This window comes from Mauremys mutica, chromosome 3 (genome assembly GCF_020497125.1).
Source record: "Mauremys mutica isolate MM-2020 ecotype Southern chromosome 3, ASM2049712v1, whole genome shotgun sequence".
NCBI classification, from domain to species: Eukaryota; Metazoa; Chordata; order Testudines; family Geoemydidae; genus Mauremys; species Mauremys mutica.
In genome coordinates this window covers 208,021,921-208,039,485 of record NC_059074.1, presented here as the reverse complement: position 1 = coordinate 208,039,485, position 17,565 = coordinate 208,021,921, and the positions used below count along the sequence as shown (strand labels likewise).

General features: G+C 57.7%; 2 protein-coding genes across 11 annotated transcripts in view; both read left to right on the top strand.

Annotated features, from left to right (window-relative positions):
• KLC4 (kinesin light chain 4) overlaps positions 1 to 1,670 on the top strand; it is a 51,682-nt gene extending 50,012 nt beyond the window's left edge. For all 7 annotated transcript variants that reach the window (XM_045011842.1, XM_045011847.1, XM_045011846.1 and 4 more), the window contains one exon: positions 750 to 1,670. In XM_045011842.1, the coding sequence (XP_044867777.1) occupies positions 750 to 839 (90 nt within the window). In that variant the 3' untranslated portion in view covers positions 840 to 1,670. The remainder of the gene's footprint in view (positions 1 to 749) is intronic.
• Positions 1,671 to 4,264: 2,594 nt separating this feature from the next.
• LOC123366366 (heme-binding protein 1-like) lies at positions 4,265 to 16,893 on the top strand. Of its 4 annotated transcripts, none has more exons than XM_045009753.1 (7): positions 4,307 to 4,389; positions 6,985 to 7,354; positions 8,378 to 8,555; positions 10,612 to 10,697; positions 15,533 to 15,659; positions 15,746 to 15,929; positions 16,100 to 16,893. In XM_045009753.1, the coding sequence occupies exons 3-7, from the start codon at positions 8,408 to 8,410 to the stop codon at positions 16,272 to 16,274; spliced, it is 720 nt and encodes a 239-aa protein (XP_044865688.1). In that variant the 5' UTR covers positions 4,307 to 4,389; positions 6,985 to 7,354; positions 8,378 to 8,407; the 3' UTR covers positions 16,275 to 16,893. The 4 variants fall into 4 exon arrangements, with proteins under 4 accessions (XP_044865686.1, XP_044865688.1, XP_044865687.1 ...); XM_045009752.1 differs by lacking the exon at positions 4,307 to 4,389 and adding an exon at positions 5,743 to 6,621; XM_045009751.1 differs by lacking the exon at positions 6,985 to 7,354 and having other exon boundaries at positions 4,265 to 4,389.
• The last annotated feature ends 672 nt before the right edge of the window (positions 16,894 to 17,565 follow it).

Here is a 17,565-nt window from a genome sequence, read left to right as displayed (position 1 = left end):
CCTGGGCCCGGTGTGCAGGGCAGCTCAGTACCCAGCCCTGTGCCCAGCTAGGGAGCAGCACCGACAGGCTCTGGAAGGAGCCCAGGGCCATGTATGCCAGTGTCTGGGACAATTCAGGCTGGACCGTGATCTTCCAAGCCCATGAGTGAATCCGGCCCCGGGCTGGATGGTAGGATTCCGGGGATGGGAGGTTTGCTGCAGAACTGTTTGCCAGAGTCTGAGCGTTTATTAAAAACAAAAACCGAGCCCGTGTTGTTGGAAGAAACTTTAAACGTGGCAGAAGCATGACCCCTGCGTGTGCCTGCCTGGGTGTGCAGACAGCCTGAAACAGTAGCTTGGAGAGGGCTGAACTGACTCATTTCTGTTGATGAGCTTGTGACTCTGGAGCCTAGTGATGACAGTCACATGTCAACAGTCATGTAGTCACTGATGATCACTTTAAAAAAACACCCCTCCCCCCACTAATGTGCTAAATCCACACTGCCCCCTCCCCTCTGAGCTCCTCCCCAGGTGCCAAAGCCTCCAGCTTCCCCCAGCAGCTCCTGTGATACTGTCCGTGGTCACTATGAAAATCAGACGGGATCCCACTGAGATGGGGTTGGGGCAGGAGCTAACCTGACTGGTTGCTGCTGGGGGAGCTCAGACGACATGGCCCCTTGGGCTCAGCTCAGAGCGGGGCAGGCAGCGCATTCCCCCCAGGAAGCTGGGCCGGGGACGTGGGATCCTGAATGGTGTGGTTTGTTTTTCAGGGTTCCCCGGGCCTCTGGGCAGAGAGGAGAGGCCTCAGTGCCAGCAGCGTGGATCTGTCCTCTCACAGCTCCCTGCTCACCTCCAATTGACCCACCTCCAGGCTCCTCTCTGCACCCCCTCCTGGCTCCATCTCAGATGCTCCTGCTGCTTGACTGCACCCTGTGGCTCCGGCACCACCTCCAGGACACTCCAGCTGCTCCCCCGCGGCCCGGAGCTCCAGCCTGCCCTGTCTCAGACACTGCCCCTGGAAGAGGTGTGCCCTTGCGTGGCGTGAGGTGCACCAGCCACGAGACAACACAGAGCCTCCCTCTGCCAGCCGCCTGCCTGGGCCTGGTACCTGCCAGGGACTAGCGGCTTTGGGGGCAGCACTTGGAGCATTGCTCAGAGATGGGCTCCAGCAGCGCTTACCTGTGGCTTTGGCTATCAGAGCTGAGGGGTGGAGACTCCCCACTCCCTGGGGCTGGTGCCAGCCCTTCCCCCAGGCAGGGGCTGGCTGAGAGGAGCGCCAGGTGTGCTCTAAAACAGACCTGCGGGCTCCTTCACCAGCCCCCCGAGGCCTGACCCTTCAGCAGTGAAGGGCTCACCCCCCTCAGCACTGCCCTCTCCTTAGTTATCAGCTGCTCCCCGACCTCAGCACCACCCAGTGCCCGGGACTGGGGTTCTTCCGATTCAGCTCCCTGGGAACCAGAGAACGAGGCTGGAAGGGTCACGGCAACCCTGCGACCTTCCTGGGGAGTTCACCGATGGGATTCAGCCCAGGCATCCCTAGGAGCTCTGCAAGCCTGGTTCCTGATCTCACCGTGTTGCCTTAGCATGGAGAGAGCAGTGCATGGGCCCCGGGGGAGCTGGCGGGCTCATTGTTACCCATGATTTACCTCTGATTGTGGTACTTTATTTTATTAAATAAAAAATCACCGATAGGACTGTGGTGAGAGCCTCCAAGCCAGTGGGGAGGGAGGGCTGGCTGCACTCCGGCAAATGTGGACAGTGGCTCCTAGCTACGGAGCTCAGTGGCTGAACCAAAGAAAAAGAGTGTTTTGGGTCAGACAAAACGTTTGGTTTTGGAGGGATTTTACCTTACAAAAGTAATAGAAGGGGAGTCAAATTTGAAACAAAAATTTGTTTTGAATCAAAAAGTCAAACATTTAAACTGTTTCTGAATGTTTGTATGAAACAATCTGGCGAATTGGACACGAATTTGTGAAATGTTGTGGTCGCTCCGAACATGCATTATTCGGTGAAAAAAGTTTTGTCTGAAAAATGTCGCCCAGCTCCACTCCTAACCAGGGGCGGCTCTAGGAATTTCGCCGCCCCAAGCACGGCGGCACGCCGCAGGGGGCACTCTGGCGGTCGCCGGTCCCGTGGCTCCGGTGGACCTCCCGCAGACGTGCCTGCGGAGGGTTCGCTGGTCCCGCGGCTCCACCGGAGCCGCCTGCCGCCCTCCCGGCGACAGGCAGAGCGTCCCCCGCAGCATGCCGCCCCAAGCGCGCGCTTGGCGCGCTGGGGTCTGGAGCCAGCCCTGCTCCTAACGTCCAGGCCTGGCTAGTCACAAGCCCTCACATCCTCCTCTGTGCCGAGCCCCAGGTGCTGGAGACTGACACCTGACTAGGCCTGTGTGCAGACTCAACCGGCACCCGTGCCTGCCGTGCTGCCAAGGGGAGAGGGAGGTTTAGTCTCACACCAACATCTGGCTGCATGCAGATCCCTTGCTCTCAGCTGCTGTCTGCGTTAAACACATGGGAGGCTGCTGGGGGTGAAATGCCTGGTGATCTCTCCAGCTTTCCATCCTGAACACCCCAGCTGCAGGCTGTAGAGTTACAAAAGAAACTCCGCATGCAATACTGGATCCAACTGGGGGTGGGGGGTCCACCCAGTCCAGTACCCTGTCTCTGACAGTGGTAGTTGTGGAATACCCTGCCCCAGGGAAAGCTTCCTCCTAACCCTATTAGTTAGAGGTTGGCTTCTGCCATGAAGCATTAGGGTTTATAGCCCTTCCAAAACTCCAGTTGTTTTCGGTATTTATTATTATAACTCTGCATATTGTTGTTACCCAATGAATGCCCATGCCTTTAATGAATGCTGTTAAATGGGATTTAACAACATCAGGTGACAGTGAGTGCCACAGGCTAATTGTGCATACTGGGAAAGAGTGTTTCCTCTTACCAGTTTTGAATTTGCTGTCTTTAAACGTCACTGTCACCTTGTTCTTGTGTGAAAAGGTGGATAGAAGCTCCTGATCTCCCCTCTCTGTCCCAGTCCTGGTTTTATAGATTTTGATCATGTTCCCTCTTGTCTATTCTCTAACGTACACAATCCCAATCTTTTCAACCTGTCTCCATATGCGAGCTTGCCTGGTCCCTGATCATTCTCACTGCCCTTTTCTCAGTCCCTCTAGTTCTGTAATATCCTGCATGAAACGAGGGGCCCTGTGCTGGGGAGACGGTCATAGTAATTTATGGTATGGCATTTATGACAGTCCATATTGTTCTCCATCCCATGCCTACTGCAGCCAAACACTGTTTGCTTATCTGAGCCCAGCTGCACATTGAGCAGAGGTCTCATGCCCAGGTTTGTTTCCGGAATTGGTACAATTAATTTAGAATCCAGGAACATGTCTGAATAGTTCAAATGGTTCCCTCCTGTGTTTATTATTTTGGATTTTTCAACACTGAATTTCATTTGCCATCTTGCTGCCTGTTCTCTAGCCTGGATTAGTTCCCTGTGACGCTCCTCACGGTCCTCTCCAGTTCTGACTAACCTCGCTGTGTTGCCAACTCCCCTGATTTTACTGCATGTCTTATGGTGGTTGTTACAAAGCTCTGACTCCTGAATCATGGGCACAGAGGAGCAGCTCAGCTTCCTTTGTTCAAAAGACAACGGGACCTTACGGCTCACAAGCTAAAGCCTGAATGTGACCCAAAGGCTCAAAGACCAGAAGGCGAATACAAAGAACCCCCCCCCCCCCCATTGGCCACTTCTTTCAAAATCTCAGCTTTGACGCCGCTCTTGGGCCTGGCTCAGGAGCTTTGATCATTTGGGGCTGGCAACACTGGCTCAGCCCCTCTCATGCTGCCATCGTTACCCTAACGAGCACCTCGGCCAGCCTCTCATTAGCACGGCCCGGCCAGGGCTTCGGGGAGGCGCACCCCAGGCCAGGCCAGTGATGGGTCTGCCCCAGGCCGGCCTCGCTCAGGGGGGCGGGGCAACGGGATGGGGGCGGGGCCTGAGGGTGGGGGCGGGGCAATAGGCAGGGAGCATCGCCCAGGGGCCGCCCCAGCCCCGCCCCAGGAGGAGACTTTCGTTTTGGGCCCCGCCCCTCGGTCACGCCCCTGGCACAGACCCCGCCCCCGGATACGCAGGCCCCGCCCCTGCCAGAGGCCGCGCCCCCCGGCTACACAGCTCCGCCCTCCCCCGTTGATGGCCCCGCCCACCGCCATACGCCCGGCCCCTCTCCCCGTACTGATCCCGTCGGGTGTGGGCGGGACCGGAAGTATCCCCTTCGCTTCCGGGTCATCACGTCACAGGTCCACCCTCCCGTTATGAGGGTTACGTCAGGACGCAGGAATCGTCACCGGATTTCCGGGCCGGTGACCTCAGGACGGAGAAGTTCCGGGGCGGGCGCGGAGCAGGAAGTGCCAGGTAACGGCCCCCCCCCCCCTCCGCGGGGTCCTGCCCGGCCCGGGGCTGCCCTGGGGTTCGTGACCTGTGACCCCTGACCTCAGCGCCCGGACTCCTGGGTCCCCAGCGCTGCCTGTGGGGCCCCCTCCTGGGCCCCGGCTCTGCGGGCCGGGCTGGGGGGCAGCGGGGCGAGATGGGCTCAGGGGCTCCCCTGCCCCAGGCGGGATCGGCCTGCGGAACTCCCCGCTGCAGGGCGCCGCGGCCGGCAATGGGGAGTCCGGCGGGCGGGCCGTTTACACTGACAGGGAGCGAATCCGGAGTCCCCCCGTGCCGGGTAACGAGCCTGGGGAGGCGCGGGCCGAGCCGGGGCCCCTCCTGCCGTCGCCTTGTGAAGAACTTTCACAGCCGCTGCCCGGGGCACGAAGCCACCCGGCCACGGCCACGTAATGCTGCCAGTACAGACACCCCCCCACCGCAAACAGATGCCTCCCAGAGACCGGTTTGACCAGTGTAATCACGGCCCCGGGGGCCGAACTGCGGACCTGACTGGCAGGCCCCTAGGTGGGAGAGCTGGTGATCCCCGCGCTCAGACAGATGAGGGGGAAACCCGCACAGCTGTGCAGTGTCCTTGGCTTGCCCAGGCGCTGCCTTGGGGGCATGGCAGCCTAGGCCAGGGGTCGGCAGCCTTTAGAAGTGCTGGGCCGAGTCTTCATTTATTCTCTCTGATTTAAGGTTTCGCGTGACAGTCATACATTTTAACATTTTTAGAAGGTCTATTTCTATAAGTCTATAATATATAATTAAACTATTGTTGTATGTAAAGTAAATAAGGTTTTTAAAATGTTTAAGAAGCGTCATCTAAAATTAGATTAAAATGCAGAACCCCCCGGACCAGTGGCCAGGACCCGGGCAGTGTGAGTGCTACTGAAAATCAGCTCACGTGCCATAGGGTGCCTACCCCTGGCCTAGATGCTCTCCCCAGAGATGGCGGTTTTGTATCTAGAACAAAAAAAATGAGTCTTTGTGGCACCCTAGAGACTAACAAATTTATTTCGACATAAGCTTTCATGGGCTAGAACCCACTTAATCAGATGCATGGAGTGAAAAATACAGGAGCAGGTATAAATGCGTGAAAGGATGGGGGTGCTTTACCAAGTGTTAAATCAGTCTAATGAGATAAATCAATTAACAGCAGGATACCAAGGCAAGAGAAATAACTTTTGAAGTGGTAAGTGAGTGGCCCATTACAGACAGTTGACAAGAAGGTGTGAGTAACAGTAAGGGGAAATTAGTATTGGGGAAATTAAATTTAGGTTTTGTAATGACCCAGCCACTCCCAGTCTTTATTCAGACCTAATCTGATGGTATCTAGTTTGCAAGTTAATTCCAGTTCTGCAGCTTCACATTGGAGTCTGTTTTTGAATGTTTTTTGTTGAAGAATTGCCACTTTGAAGTCTGTTACTGGAGATGCAGTAGACACTTGTTGGCAGCAACACTTTGCAAGAGCACCCACCGCTTACGAGCAACGTTTCCCCTGGGAACACTTGCCCTGCTGTAAGTTGTCCACTCGGTAACAGCAACGTAGCTGCTGCATTAGAGCAACATTTATGACATTGTGATGTCACATCCTCCGCTTACTTGCATTGTTTTTTTTGTGGCAAAACCAGACAAAATGCCAAGCAATTTCTCACTGAAAGAAAATCTACAGATTATCCACAACTGTCGAGCTCTGGGGGCTCCTCAACACCAAGTTGCAGCCAAGTGGGAGTTGCACAGGTTGGCTGTTGGCAGAATGTGGAAGCAGAAGGATAAGCACGAAGACAGACAGTCAAATGGCTGCCGTAAGCTTCGGCATGAAGGGCAAAGCTCCTGATGTCGACTAGTCTCTCTTTATATTGTTCAAGGAAAAGATGACTGCGGGTCCAGCAAGTAGTACTCCCTGTGCCAAGGAAAAACCCCTTCAGCTTGCTGCTTCCCTGGGGTTGAATGATTTTAAGGCAAGTGACAGTCGGTTTAGCCAGCATTTCTTCCATCTCATAAATGGGACTCTAGTTTGCAAGTTAATTCCAGTTCTGCAAGGACATGTCAAAAAAAATGAAAAGCTAGGAGGAGGGAAAGTGTGCCAACGTGGATGGGAGTGACAGACGCCTGCTGGGTCATTTTGATCGGGAAGTCAAAATGACCCAGATGCTTTCTGAAGGATTTCAGTAAACTTCCCTTCAATTGTCAGTTCAGCGAATGCCTGGATGACAGGTGAGATTTTCATCAACTGGCTGAAAAAGTGGGATTATCAGCTTTGCTTGCAGAGCTGTAAAATATGCCCCTTCCTGACTAACTGCTCTGCACACCCCCAAGGAATGGGTCTCACTAACATTCAGCTCAAATTCTTACCCCCTAATGCTACATTTTTGATGCAACCTATGGTTCAAGGTGTGATTAAGAACATGAAGGGACATTACCGATCAAAAATCACAAACCAGATTATTGTTGCTCTTGCTGCGGACCCTGCACATATGTTCAGACAGGCCTGAAACTTGGAAATGTGCTAGATTGTGTTCATCTTGGTGCTGCCTCCTGGCAAGATGTAAAACTGACAACAATTTCCAATTGTTACAGGAAAGGCAAATGTGTTGCACCAGTGGAAGGTTTGCGAGACGAGGGGATTGAAGACTGGCGACTTCCCTGAACAATGTTCCACTTCCAGTCAACATGGAAAAAGAGGACTTAGCAGCTGCTGGGGATGAGGATTTGCTCACGTTTGGAGAGCTACCCGATGAGAAATTACTGAGCTGCAGCTGCTGCAAGGCCAAAGAAACAAGCTTGTGTTGATGAAACATATAATTGAGAGGATAATCAAGAGAGTGAAGTTGTCCAACAAACTCTGAGCGGTTGAAGGCTTTGCACACACTCTGGCACTTTCCCCGGGTAGTGGGACTTGGTGACAGGGTCTGCAGGACATGGAGTCCCATCTTCAAAACAAAACTGGGTTTGTTAATTTGCTCTGCTTCTTCTCAATGTTCTTTCAGCCGAAGTGAGTGAGTTTGTCCATGCTTAATTAATGTGCAAGTTGATCCTCACTGTATAAATAGAAGACTCTCTTTGATGTGGAATAATACTTTTAGGTTATTATTAATTTGCTTAGCAGATGTCCTTATCCAGTGATTTACAATGTGTACAGAGTGTCACAGTTAAGTGTGAGTACAAAAAACGTTTACAGGAGCGGAAGGCTGTGTTTGTCATGGTTGATGTTTGATCTTAAAACAAAAATAAAACTTTTATAGCCTTAACTCAGTATTGCTTTCTTGATGCAGTATGATGGGCAGCATGAAGAACAGGAGGTGTAGTGCAGTAATCCCGTAGCAGCAATAATAAAAATACATCGCATTGGTACAGCGATAGCTTTAGTGTGCACTGTAGCAGTTTTACGGATCGGAAAACGCAGGCTGCCGTTGGTCAGACAACACTCCCCATGACGGCACCAGCTGCTTAGAAGCAAGGTAGCAAAAGGGCACCAATAAGTTGCTGCTAACGAGTGTTTTCTGTACAAGTATCTAAGCAGCTGTAAGCTCAGGACTTCTGGGTTCTGATCACAGCTCCGGGGCTCTTAATAATCCCCAGGGCTATGTCAATATCGTGACCTTCCTTCACCACCCTCCTGGTGTCCCTACCAGCCAGGAAGTCACTGGCAGTGTCTGCACCATTTCTACTGCCCCACCCGAGTCACCCCAGTCTCTGCTGACTCTCCAGTCTGGTCCTCAGCTTCTCAGGTGACTCTTCTTGGGCTGAATGGAGGGGGTAGGGAGGAGAACAGAGCAGTGCCTGAGCTTCATCCCTGGCTCTACCAGGCCCTGCCCCCTCTCTTCTCCCCCCCCCCCAACTTGTTTGTATTGGCATGTACCACTCCAAGCCTGCGGTTCCCTTGCGTCTAGAGCGCACACGGCTCCCCCTCTTCCTGCGGGCTCTCAGGGTTGCACTAAACGCTCTGCTTTTTTCTTTTCTCCCCCTGCAGCAGGCATTGTGGCGTTGGCGTGGCGTTGGCATGGCTCGCATTACCCTGGAGGACCTCAATGGATTGGACGATGAGTCCCTTGATGAAGATGAGGAGCCAATGGATGGGGAAGAACAGAACAGGCTGTTCTCTCATTGGGAAACAGTGGCCAGCACCCACCAAGTGACCCTTCCTCAAGGTGAGAGCAAGGCTGAGTTCCTCCCCCACCCCCACAGTTAGAAATTCCACCTGCAGCCTCTGTGTGGCCCATTCCTGGCTGCTCCACTGGGAGGAGCTGACCCTCCAAGGGCAGTGCTCTAAGCCCCATGGCCCAGGAAATATGAAACTAGCAGTTCCTTTATAGGCTGACAGGGTTTCTATGGCTCGAGAGACTAGTGTGCATGCAAGGAGCTGAGTCAGGCCCTTCGTTTCAGCAGGTCTAGAACCTGGGCTCTGGCCGCCCTAAGTCTCGGATACTCCCTTGTCACCACCAAGGGAGACAGATGAAGCAGCACCTCCCTCATCTTGGCAGGTCAGGCCCCCCAGGAAGTCCTGTCGGGATGCCCAAGGCCTGGGTCACCCAGTTGGCTTGCAGCCATTATTTCAGCCAGGAAGTGACCCGGGGTGGGTTGTCCAAGCAGCTGTTACGAACCGGGAGGTGGGCAGTTGGCGCACGGTCAGAGCAGGAGTCAAGCCAAGAGTCAGCATTGGAGTCGGGTCAGAGTTGGAGCCAGGGGTCAGGAGTGATGGTGTAGGGGCAGGAACCAGAGAAGAGGCGAGGCAGGACCTGGGAGCAGGGGACAGAGGAGCAGAGCAGGAACAGGGCTGGATGCAGATTGAAGGAGACAGGTAAGGAGTGGGGTCTGAGCAACTGTGTAAACTCCCTCTTGCTGGTGCATCGGATCCCGTTCCTTGCCTGTCTCCTGTGATCGGCATCTGTCCTGGATCCTGGCCTGCTCCCATCCTGTTCCAGGTTCCTGCCTCACTCTAGCTTTGTTCCTGATCCTTGTGCCATCTCTGCTCCTGCCTCTACACCTTGCTTCTGACCCTTGGCCTGACTCTGTGTTGGTTACGTTGACTGTTACTGGTGTCCAGGAGCCATCCCACAATGCCCCGCACTGACAGGACAATGGCTGCGAGCGCACCGGGTGAGGATGCACACCACTGACACAAGGAGCGAAGAGTAGCCATGCATGAGCCCTGTAATTACTGTGGTGGCTGTATGCCCATGTAAGTTAGGTCGACTTAATTTTGTAGCATAGACATACCCTGAGGGTGAATCAGAGCTGAGCATGCAGCGTCTCCACAGCGAGAGCCCCTCAAGGAAATGATTCAGTCCTCTGCCCCCCATGCAGTGGGGAGAGCAGGGCCAGAGCAGACTGGTTCAGCTGATTCCTATTAAACCACTGGCTCCTTGGAGAAATAAGCGACACAGCCTGTCCAGTAACCCCTCAGCAAACAGACGCTTGGTGCCCAATTCAGAGGGGCCGATGTCCCCTCCGTATGTGAGTGACGGACGGCAGGGCCAATAGAGTGTGAAGGCACCCTGCCCACGTGCTTTATCAACCTGCCTTCCCGCCAGGTAACTCTGCTTGCTGAGCGTGTGCCCACTGACCTCTGGCTCTGACCGCTGAGCTCTGGGTAGTGCAGCCAGTGTGAACAGCCTGTATAAGACGTAAGAATAAAGGCAAAACCAGCTGTGGGACTCTTGATCCGAAACACGCTTCTGTGCCATGGAGCCTCGTCCCGGACTCCCTAGCGCCGCAGCGGGGAGCGCTCTGCTAATGCTGTGCCTGGCTCCAGCTGCGATACGCAGAGCTGCGATAGCTTGGCCCTGTCGGCCCAGCGGTCTCGCGTTACAGTGGCAGATCGTACTGACCATGTGCGAGGCGCTCTGCAGGCAGGTCTGGAGCCAGGAGTCCTTCCCCAAAGGGCTGCCAGTCTAAACAGAGCAGGCTAGTCCTGTATGTCGGCGATAGCCATTCCTCCGTGTACGCCCTTCTCAGGGCAGGGGAGCCCTCGGAAGCGCCTGGGTCCAGCATCGGGGTTACCACAGAGCGGTACGAGGGGGCGAGCAAGCTGCCGCTGCCCATTTCCTGGGCTGGGGAGGTGGCCAGTCGCAGCCAGGGTGCAGCACGGACACTTCCCAGCACTTGGTATTCGGGCTGCGTGGTCCCTGCTGCTCTGCACTGTGCGTTTCTCCCCGCCCTGCTCGCCGTCCCGGCCCGTTTTCTCCTGTCTGTTTGGTTTTGCAGAGATGGCGGGTCCCATCATGCAGATGACGCAGCACAACCAGGTGCGTGAGCCGGTGCCCTACGTCACCCTGCTGCAGCATGAGAAGGTGAGGACCCTTCCTCTGGGCACCCGCAGCCCGTGTCCTGGGAAGTGTGGGGGGCCCTGTGTCTCTGTACAGTGGGTCCCTGGCCTTGCAAACAACCACAGCCCAGATCCTCTCCCTGCCCTGGTCCTGCGCCCTCCTGCTGCTACCCCTCGTCTCCAGCCCAGACCCCCCACGATCCATAATGCTCCACCGGGGCTTTGTTTCAATCCAATTGGGGGATCTCACCCCTGAGTGACGCAGCATCCCCACCCACGCGCTGGTGTGGACAGCTCCCGCCTCTCGCGGAGGTGGAGTTACCATGGCGACGGGAGAGCGTTCTTCACCAGACGCGCCCCGCACTGTCCGTCTGTCGTGTCGCCCTGCCCGTTGTGTACCCTAACGATGCCCAGTCCCAGAGTGAGAGACGGTTCCTGCTCCGCAGAGCTCCGGGTCTAACGGAAGCCAGGACGTAGCAAGTGTGCGAGCAGACAGGAAGAGGGGGAGGGAGATGCTGCGAGCGGGGTAAGCTCATCCTGTCACGTAGGCTGCTGGGGCGGGACTGGAGGAGCCCAGCTCAGGTAAGGGCACCTTGACATTCGCTCCCTGGCCCATTGGGTCACCTGGTGTTTTAGCCTTTGCCTCTTCCTGTCTCTCTCTGGTGTATGCAAGGGGCGTGTTCTTCACGTGTGTCCTGCTCCGGGTAGAGTCTCTCCAGTCCTGCTGGCCTGAGTCCCCGAGCACGGCTGCAGGAATTCTCTTCCTTTCCATGTCCCAGCCCCTGCCGTCTGGCACGTGCCCAGGGTCACTTCATTCCTGTGAGTCCTGTCCAGAGACGGCAGGCCCACCCTCCTCGTGCCAAGCCCCCAGCCCTGGTCTAGCCCCAGGAGCTGCTCACTCTGCACCCCTCCAGCATTGCCTCTGTGCCCGCCTGGGCGGCTTTCGGGCTCCTCCCCTCTGCTCCGCGCAGGAGAGGGCCGCGTCGTCTCTAGAAGTCAGTGTCGCTTCTGGGGGCTTTCCTGTGTGGGTTGCTTGCTAGCTCGCTGAGTCCCACGGAGAGCCCCGGCCTTCGGGCCAGCCAACCTGCCCCCCTCTCTCCCCCCGGAGCAGGGCTCTGCAAGGGGAGCAGTGGCCCCAGCTACCCTCCAGCTCCTTTTGACCACTGAGGGCGCAGCAGACTGGGACTATGCTCTGTCCTTGGTGCTTCCCTGCTGGTGTCCTGTTCTGCCTGCTGGGCTGGCCTGGTTTGGGGTCCCTCAGCTTTTCCAGCCCTGCAGAGGGGGGAAGGCTGCCTAAGCCCCTGCTGATCAGAGAGGCTTTTTAGGCCTAGCACCTAGGTCCTAGCTTGTGTAGAGCCACTAGCCCCAGCGGCTCCATGCCTAGCAAATGTGCACCACAGTCCCCAGACTGGCTGGGGCCACGAGTCAGTGCCCGGGGCCGGCGCCTTGGAGAACCCCTAGCTAGAGTGGCCCTGGGCTCGACCCACGGGGCACTGAGGACCTGCAGAGGAGCCAGCACTGCTGACTGTTAACCCCCCGCCAGCTGTACTCTCCTGGACAGAGTTTGATCTCTTCCTCGCCCCTGGGCGGGGAGCCTCTTCCAGCCCCCGCAGCTCGCAGCCAGGCATGCTCCATCGATAACCGAGGCGAGGGGGAACGTCTGCTGGCCTGTGCCAGTAACTGTAACCACCGCAAGTGTAAACCGAACACCGAGAGCTTTATTCTCTGGACACATCCGTGCCCTGCTGCCCTTCTCTGGCTGTCTAAGGCCCTCTGGCTTCATTCCGGAGCCCCCACCCCCCGTCAGCCTGTCACCATGGCTGCCGTCACAGTGTCCTCCCGAGCACCCTCACGTGGCCTGAGGTCACTCTTCAGTGGCCTGTCTGTTACTTCTTAAATAAACTCCACCCAGGCTTTTCTGTCCACTAATGCCCCTTCACGTGACGTGACACTGACAAGTAAACACCAAGTCTCCCCCCGCCCCCAGCCTTCCGCTAGGCACAGCACCTCTACCCTGGGCGCTGTCTGCTGCTGGAGGAGACGCCAGGCCGGGCCTGCCTGCTTTGCCTCCTCCCCAACGGAAAACTCCAGCTGGAAGGGTTCTTCTATGAGCCCCATGCCCAAGCGTGCCGGCTGGAGTCTCCCTTCCCCCGGCTCTTTATAGGGGAATAGGCTGATCCCTGCTCACCTGTGCCACCTGGAGTTGGCTGACTCCAAGCCTCTGCCTCTGCATGGGGCAAGGCCCTGCCTCAGTGCCCCTGCCCATAGGCCCGAGGGAACCCAGCAGAGGGAGTTAACCCTTTCAAGGGTTCCGTTGGCATAAGTGGCACTGTGACCCCAGAACCCCTCTGGCCTGACTGAGTCAGGGGCCAAGGGTGGAGATCCAAGAGCTATGGTGATTCTGTGCCCAGTGTAAGTAGCACTAAAGTCTGTCCGGATGCCCCATCAGCTGGCAGAATTTGCTCACCTAAGTGGCGCAGTGCCCACCATGAGCAGCACGGGGATCTCTAGGGCACTGGCGCCCAAAGCTGAGGCTGAAGCGCGTGACCCAGAGCACTCCTCGTTCCAGCAGGCAGAGTGAGATCCAGCAGCTGATGCTGGAGCCAGACTTCTCTCTAGTCCTTGTCTGATGTCCCCGTTCCAGGCCAGCTGCACTGTGGAGCCCTTGCTGGTCGCCGAGTGCCCCACACAGCTGACAGACCCTGCGCTGCCTCCTCACACAAGGTGGAATCCTGCCATTCTCCCATACGTAGGCCGGGCCCAGGGTACCAGGTCTGACTGTGTTCGGGTCCTGCCAGCCTTCCTGGGGCGGGGCTGTGACCAGTAGTGTTTGTTCCCCACAGCAGGACCGGAGCCTCCCCAGGGAAAAGGGCCATCACCCAATGAGTGTCTGTGTGCAGATCTCCTCACCTGCCTTAGCCCTGAGGTTCACTCGGCCCCCCCGCAGCCCCTACCTCCCTCCCTTGGTCTGTTCTTGGACCACCCCGGAGCTCTTTGGTTCAGTTTCCCTCCTGGATTCCTCCCTTGCTGCAAACCCAGACAGTGGGTCTCAGCAACTGACACCTGCCCTGGCTGCTCGGTGCTGGGAAATGGGGCAGGCTGAAGCTCTTGTCCCCCTTTCCGTACATGCCAGCTGAGCCCTGTGGGACCGAGACCCTGGTAATCCTGGAGCAAACACCACCATGGGGAGCAAACAGAGGGACGTACAATCGCCACCGAATGCTGTGTCCACAGCAGGCCCAGGCTTTTAATGGGCTGTAATTCAGATCTGGCCCAACTCCAGCCCTGGGAGCTGTTAAATCATGACCAGAGGCTTTTCTAGCTCCCGGGCTTCCTTCAGGAGTCGCTGAGTGAGATCCTCTGGCTTGTGCTGTGCAGGGAGGTCTCCGCTGACCTTGAAATCTACAACCTCCAAGTCTATTACTAGTGCAGAAGCCCTAGCCAGAGTGGGCGTGGTCCCCTGGCCCCTCCAGGCTGGTGAGCTGCCAAGAGCCAGCACTGCTGTGCTTTAAGTGCCCGGCTCTGCGTGGTTCGGCTGAGCCCAGCGCTGTTGAGTGGTAATTGAGTCTCGCCATTCTGGCTGCATAGCGGGATGGGCTTTGAGTTCTCTACAGCGTTTCCTAGTGACCGTACTGACCCTCAGCCTAGCGCTTCTGAGGCAGGTTTTACCCTCGACCAGGATCTGCTCCACCTGGGTCCTGTTCTGGAAGGTCCGTCTGACTCCTGTAGCTCTCTGCACTCCTGACCTGCTGCAGCTAGCATCTGTTTCTGAGCCCGGAAGGGGGTGCCAGTGCCTCTGGCCTGGGGTGGGCAGCTTGTCACAGTGCCCAGGCTAGCTCCACCTCTCCCAGCACCCGGTCTCTCCAGGTGGCGGCCAGCTGCTCTCTCCCTCTGGTCGGGGAAACGTTGGTTTCTCTCACACGGGGCTGACACCCAGCACTGAATCAACAGTGGGCACGTGGCAGGTCTGACTGAGCACAGTCCTGCAGGTCGTTCCCTCCGGGCAAGGCCAGTGAGGACTAGCGAGCAGCAGCTCCCCGAAAGCACTTCCCAGCAAACTGATCATAAACACTGAAGCATGTGGCCTGCGGCACTACCGGCCAGGCCAGGCCCAGCCTCCCCTCCACGAGGGGGTCTCCTCTGGCGCTCCAGTTCCCAGCCGGGCAAGACAAGGTTTGCAGCACCTTGGAGATCAGCCCCAGGATCTGTGAAGCTGCCAGCTGCTCCGTTGGCTTTCCAGTGTGTGCCCTGGCAGTGTGAGCTGGCGAGCCATTGCTTTGCCTTCCATTGAATTCAAGCAGTGGGGTCACCTCGTCCTGGCCCCTGGCGTTGCCCTTGGTGCTCAGGGTGTGTGTGTGTGTGTCACACACACAGTGCAGCCGGGGGAAGCTGAGGCTGCAGTGTATCTAGGAAAAGCTGCTGGAGACAGCTGAATGCCAAGGGTCCCCCGTACGCCTGGCTATAGCTTCTCCTAGCTGTATAGACCAGGGGCTGGAAATGGGGAGGAAGCCCAGTGCAGCATGCAGAGTGTGTGTCCAGGGAACTTTTACACCCCAGAGGACTCTGGATTACCCCCTAGCCTGACCCCTTACAACCCCCATGTCCTCCAGCAGTGGGGGGACTCAGCTTTAAGGCCAATGCTCCTGGGTGTGCCACCTCCTTGCTTGCATTTGGCCACACACGGCTGGGATGTGTCCCCCTCCGTTCTGCCAACCGTGCCAGTGGCCAGGGCCCAGGGCCCAGAGGAGCTTTCTGCCCCCGCCTGGTGACTGGCAGTGACCGTAGGGGTGGGGTGTTGTCAGCAGGCAGCCTCCTGCCCTGTTCTGGGCTCTGACCGGCTTGTCTCCCTGCCTGTCTCAGTGCGAGGAGCGGCTGTACCCAGCGGGGAAATGGGCCTGCGTCACCAAGGGGGAGCCGATGTACGAACAGAGCATCTCCATGGGCTTCATGAAACTCATGCGCTACATCTGCAAGGAGAACTCCACAGGTGTGTGCTGGCAGGGGAGGGGCGGGGGGGCTGGCTCCGCCCCTCGGGCGCCCTCTCACTGCCCGCCTGTGCCTGCCTCCCTGCAGGCCGCTACCTGGGCATGACCGTGCCTGTGGTGAACGAGATCCGCCTGAGTGAGGAGGGCACCGAGCTGCTGCGGGACGTCACCACTACCTATTACCTCCCAGGGGAGTTCCAGCCCGACCCCCCTCTCCCCACGGACCCTGACATCCGCATCGTGGAGAGACAGCCGCTCCGCGTCCTGACCAGGTGAGGCCCTGCCATTGCTGCAGGCCGGGGGAGGAAACGGCTCTGAGGGGGAGGAGAAGGGAGGCATGTCGGTGGCTCGGGGCGGGGGCTAGGAGAGGTGGCGCACTGGGGGCAGGGGAGCTTGCCAGCTGACTGTTCTCCGGTGGCTGTGGCCACTCCCTTTGTTCCAGGGTTTTCTACGGGGTGACGACAGAGGAGACGATCCTCCGGGAGATCCGCCTTCTCTGGGAGCTGCTGGGCTCCACAGACACCGTGCTGCGGGAAAGCTACATGGTGGCTGCCTATGAGAACCCCAGCGTCCCTCAGCGGCGCAACGAGATCTGGTTCATCCGGCGGGCAGAATGAGGGCAGCGCAGCCCGTGCTGGCCCTGGTTTCGATGGCAGTTCTGGCTGAAGGAGATGAATGCACAGCCTGACGCACTGGTCGCCGTAGAGGAGCGCCGCTGCGCTGGACCCGAAGAGGAGACCTGCTCCGCGCCCAGCCCCGGGAAAACCAGCATGTGCCAAAGGGCTGGCCGGGATCCATCCCACGCCTGCAGGGGGCAGCGTGCCCGAGTGGGGAGTGTGGCTGGGCACATGGGGGCTGGCCGGCCAGGCCGGGTGCTTATGCCCGTTTGTGCCAGGGTGCCAGCCTGGGCTCGAGGTGTCCGTCCGGACTTGAGTTTGCAGTGGTGGGCCGGGCACCACTGCCGACGTGTGGCTGTGGTTGAACGAGGTCCCTTGGGTGATGACTGGGGTGGCACTTCCTGGGGCACTGAGCATTCCTCCGTGTCTTGCCTGCTGCCCCCCCTTGCGCCCGCCGTGCTGCTGCTGAGCCTGTGGCCCCGGCCCTGGGCTGAGCAGAGAGGGGCAGCAGCGGGGCACTGTGTGTGTTGTGTTGTGCATTGATTGGTTGGTTTCACACTCACGCCTGCTGCTGGGGGAGGCTGGCAGCACGAACCTGAAATAAATCCAGCTCAAACCACGGTGTGTGGCAGCTGATTGGCTGGGGGGGGCCATGCTGTGCCCAGACAAGGGCCCGGGCAGCTTCTTGCCCCCTCGTGGACACAGTGCACCCGATGCTGGGCTCCACAGCCCTGTTAGCTGTGCCCAGGTTCTGATCCCACTCCCCCGCCGGAGCCAGCATGCGCACAGCCTGCTGCTTGCTCCTGAGTGCAGGGCGTCACCGCAGCTGCTGCTAAGGATGGGCCTGGCTGGGTCCACCAGCTTCAGAGACCTCCTGGGCCATGTCTGGAGGGACTGGGTGGACCCCACAGTGTGTGGGGCTGTCCAGCCCATGCATCCCCTGCCCTGTGCTCCAAGAGATGAGGGCAGCCTGGGCTCTTGCTTGTCTCAAGCAGGCTTGGTAGGAGGGTGCTCGCTCCTTGTCCTTGGCATCCCTGCCCCAGGAGCCTCCCCGGCCAACCCTGACACCACCTGAGCTGGCCCCATGACATCCAGCTGTCTGGCAAATGCAGCAGGGGCTTAGTGACTGACTGACAGGATGAGTCGGCTGAAGTCAGTGGAAGGGCTAGATGCAGGGGAAACCAGCCAGCGCCCCACGGTGCCCGGGGGCCCCAGACGGGATGCGAGGAGCTCAGTCCGTTTGGCTAACCGAAGAGACAGTTACGGGTGACTTGGTCACAGTCTGTAAGTA

Coding starts and splice junctions, on each gene's coding strand:
- LOC123366366 (XM_045009751.1), top strand. CDS start 8,408: ATGGCTCGCATTACCCTGGAGGACCTCAATGGATTGGACGATGAGTCC. Junction 8,556..10,611: donor CCAAGTGACCCTTCCTCAAG/GTGAGAGCAAGG, acceptor TTGGTTTTGCAG/AGATGGCGGGTCCCATCATG. Junction 10,698..15,532: donor CCCTGCTGCAGCATGAGAAG/GTGAGGACCCTT, acceptor TGCCTGTCTCAG/TGCGAGGAGCGGCTGTACCC.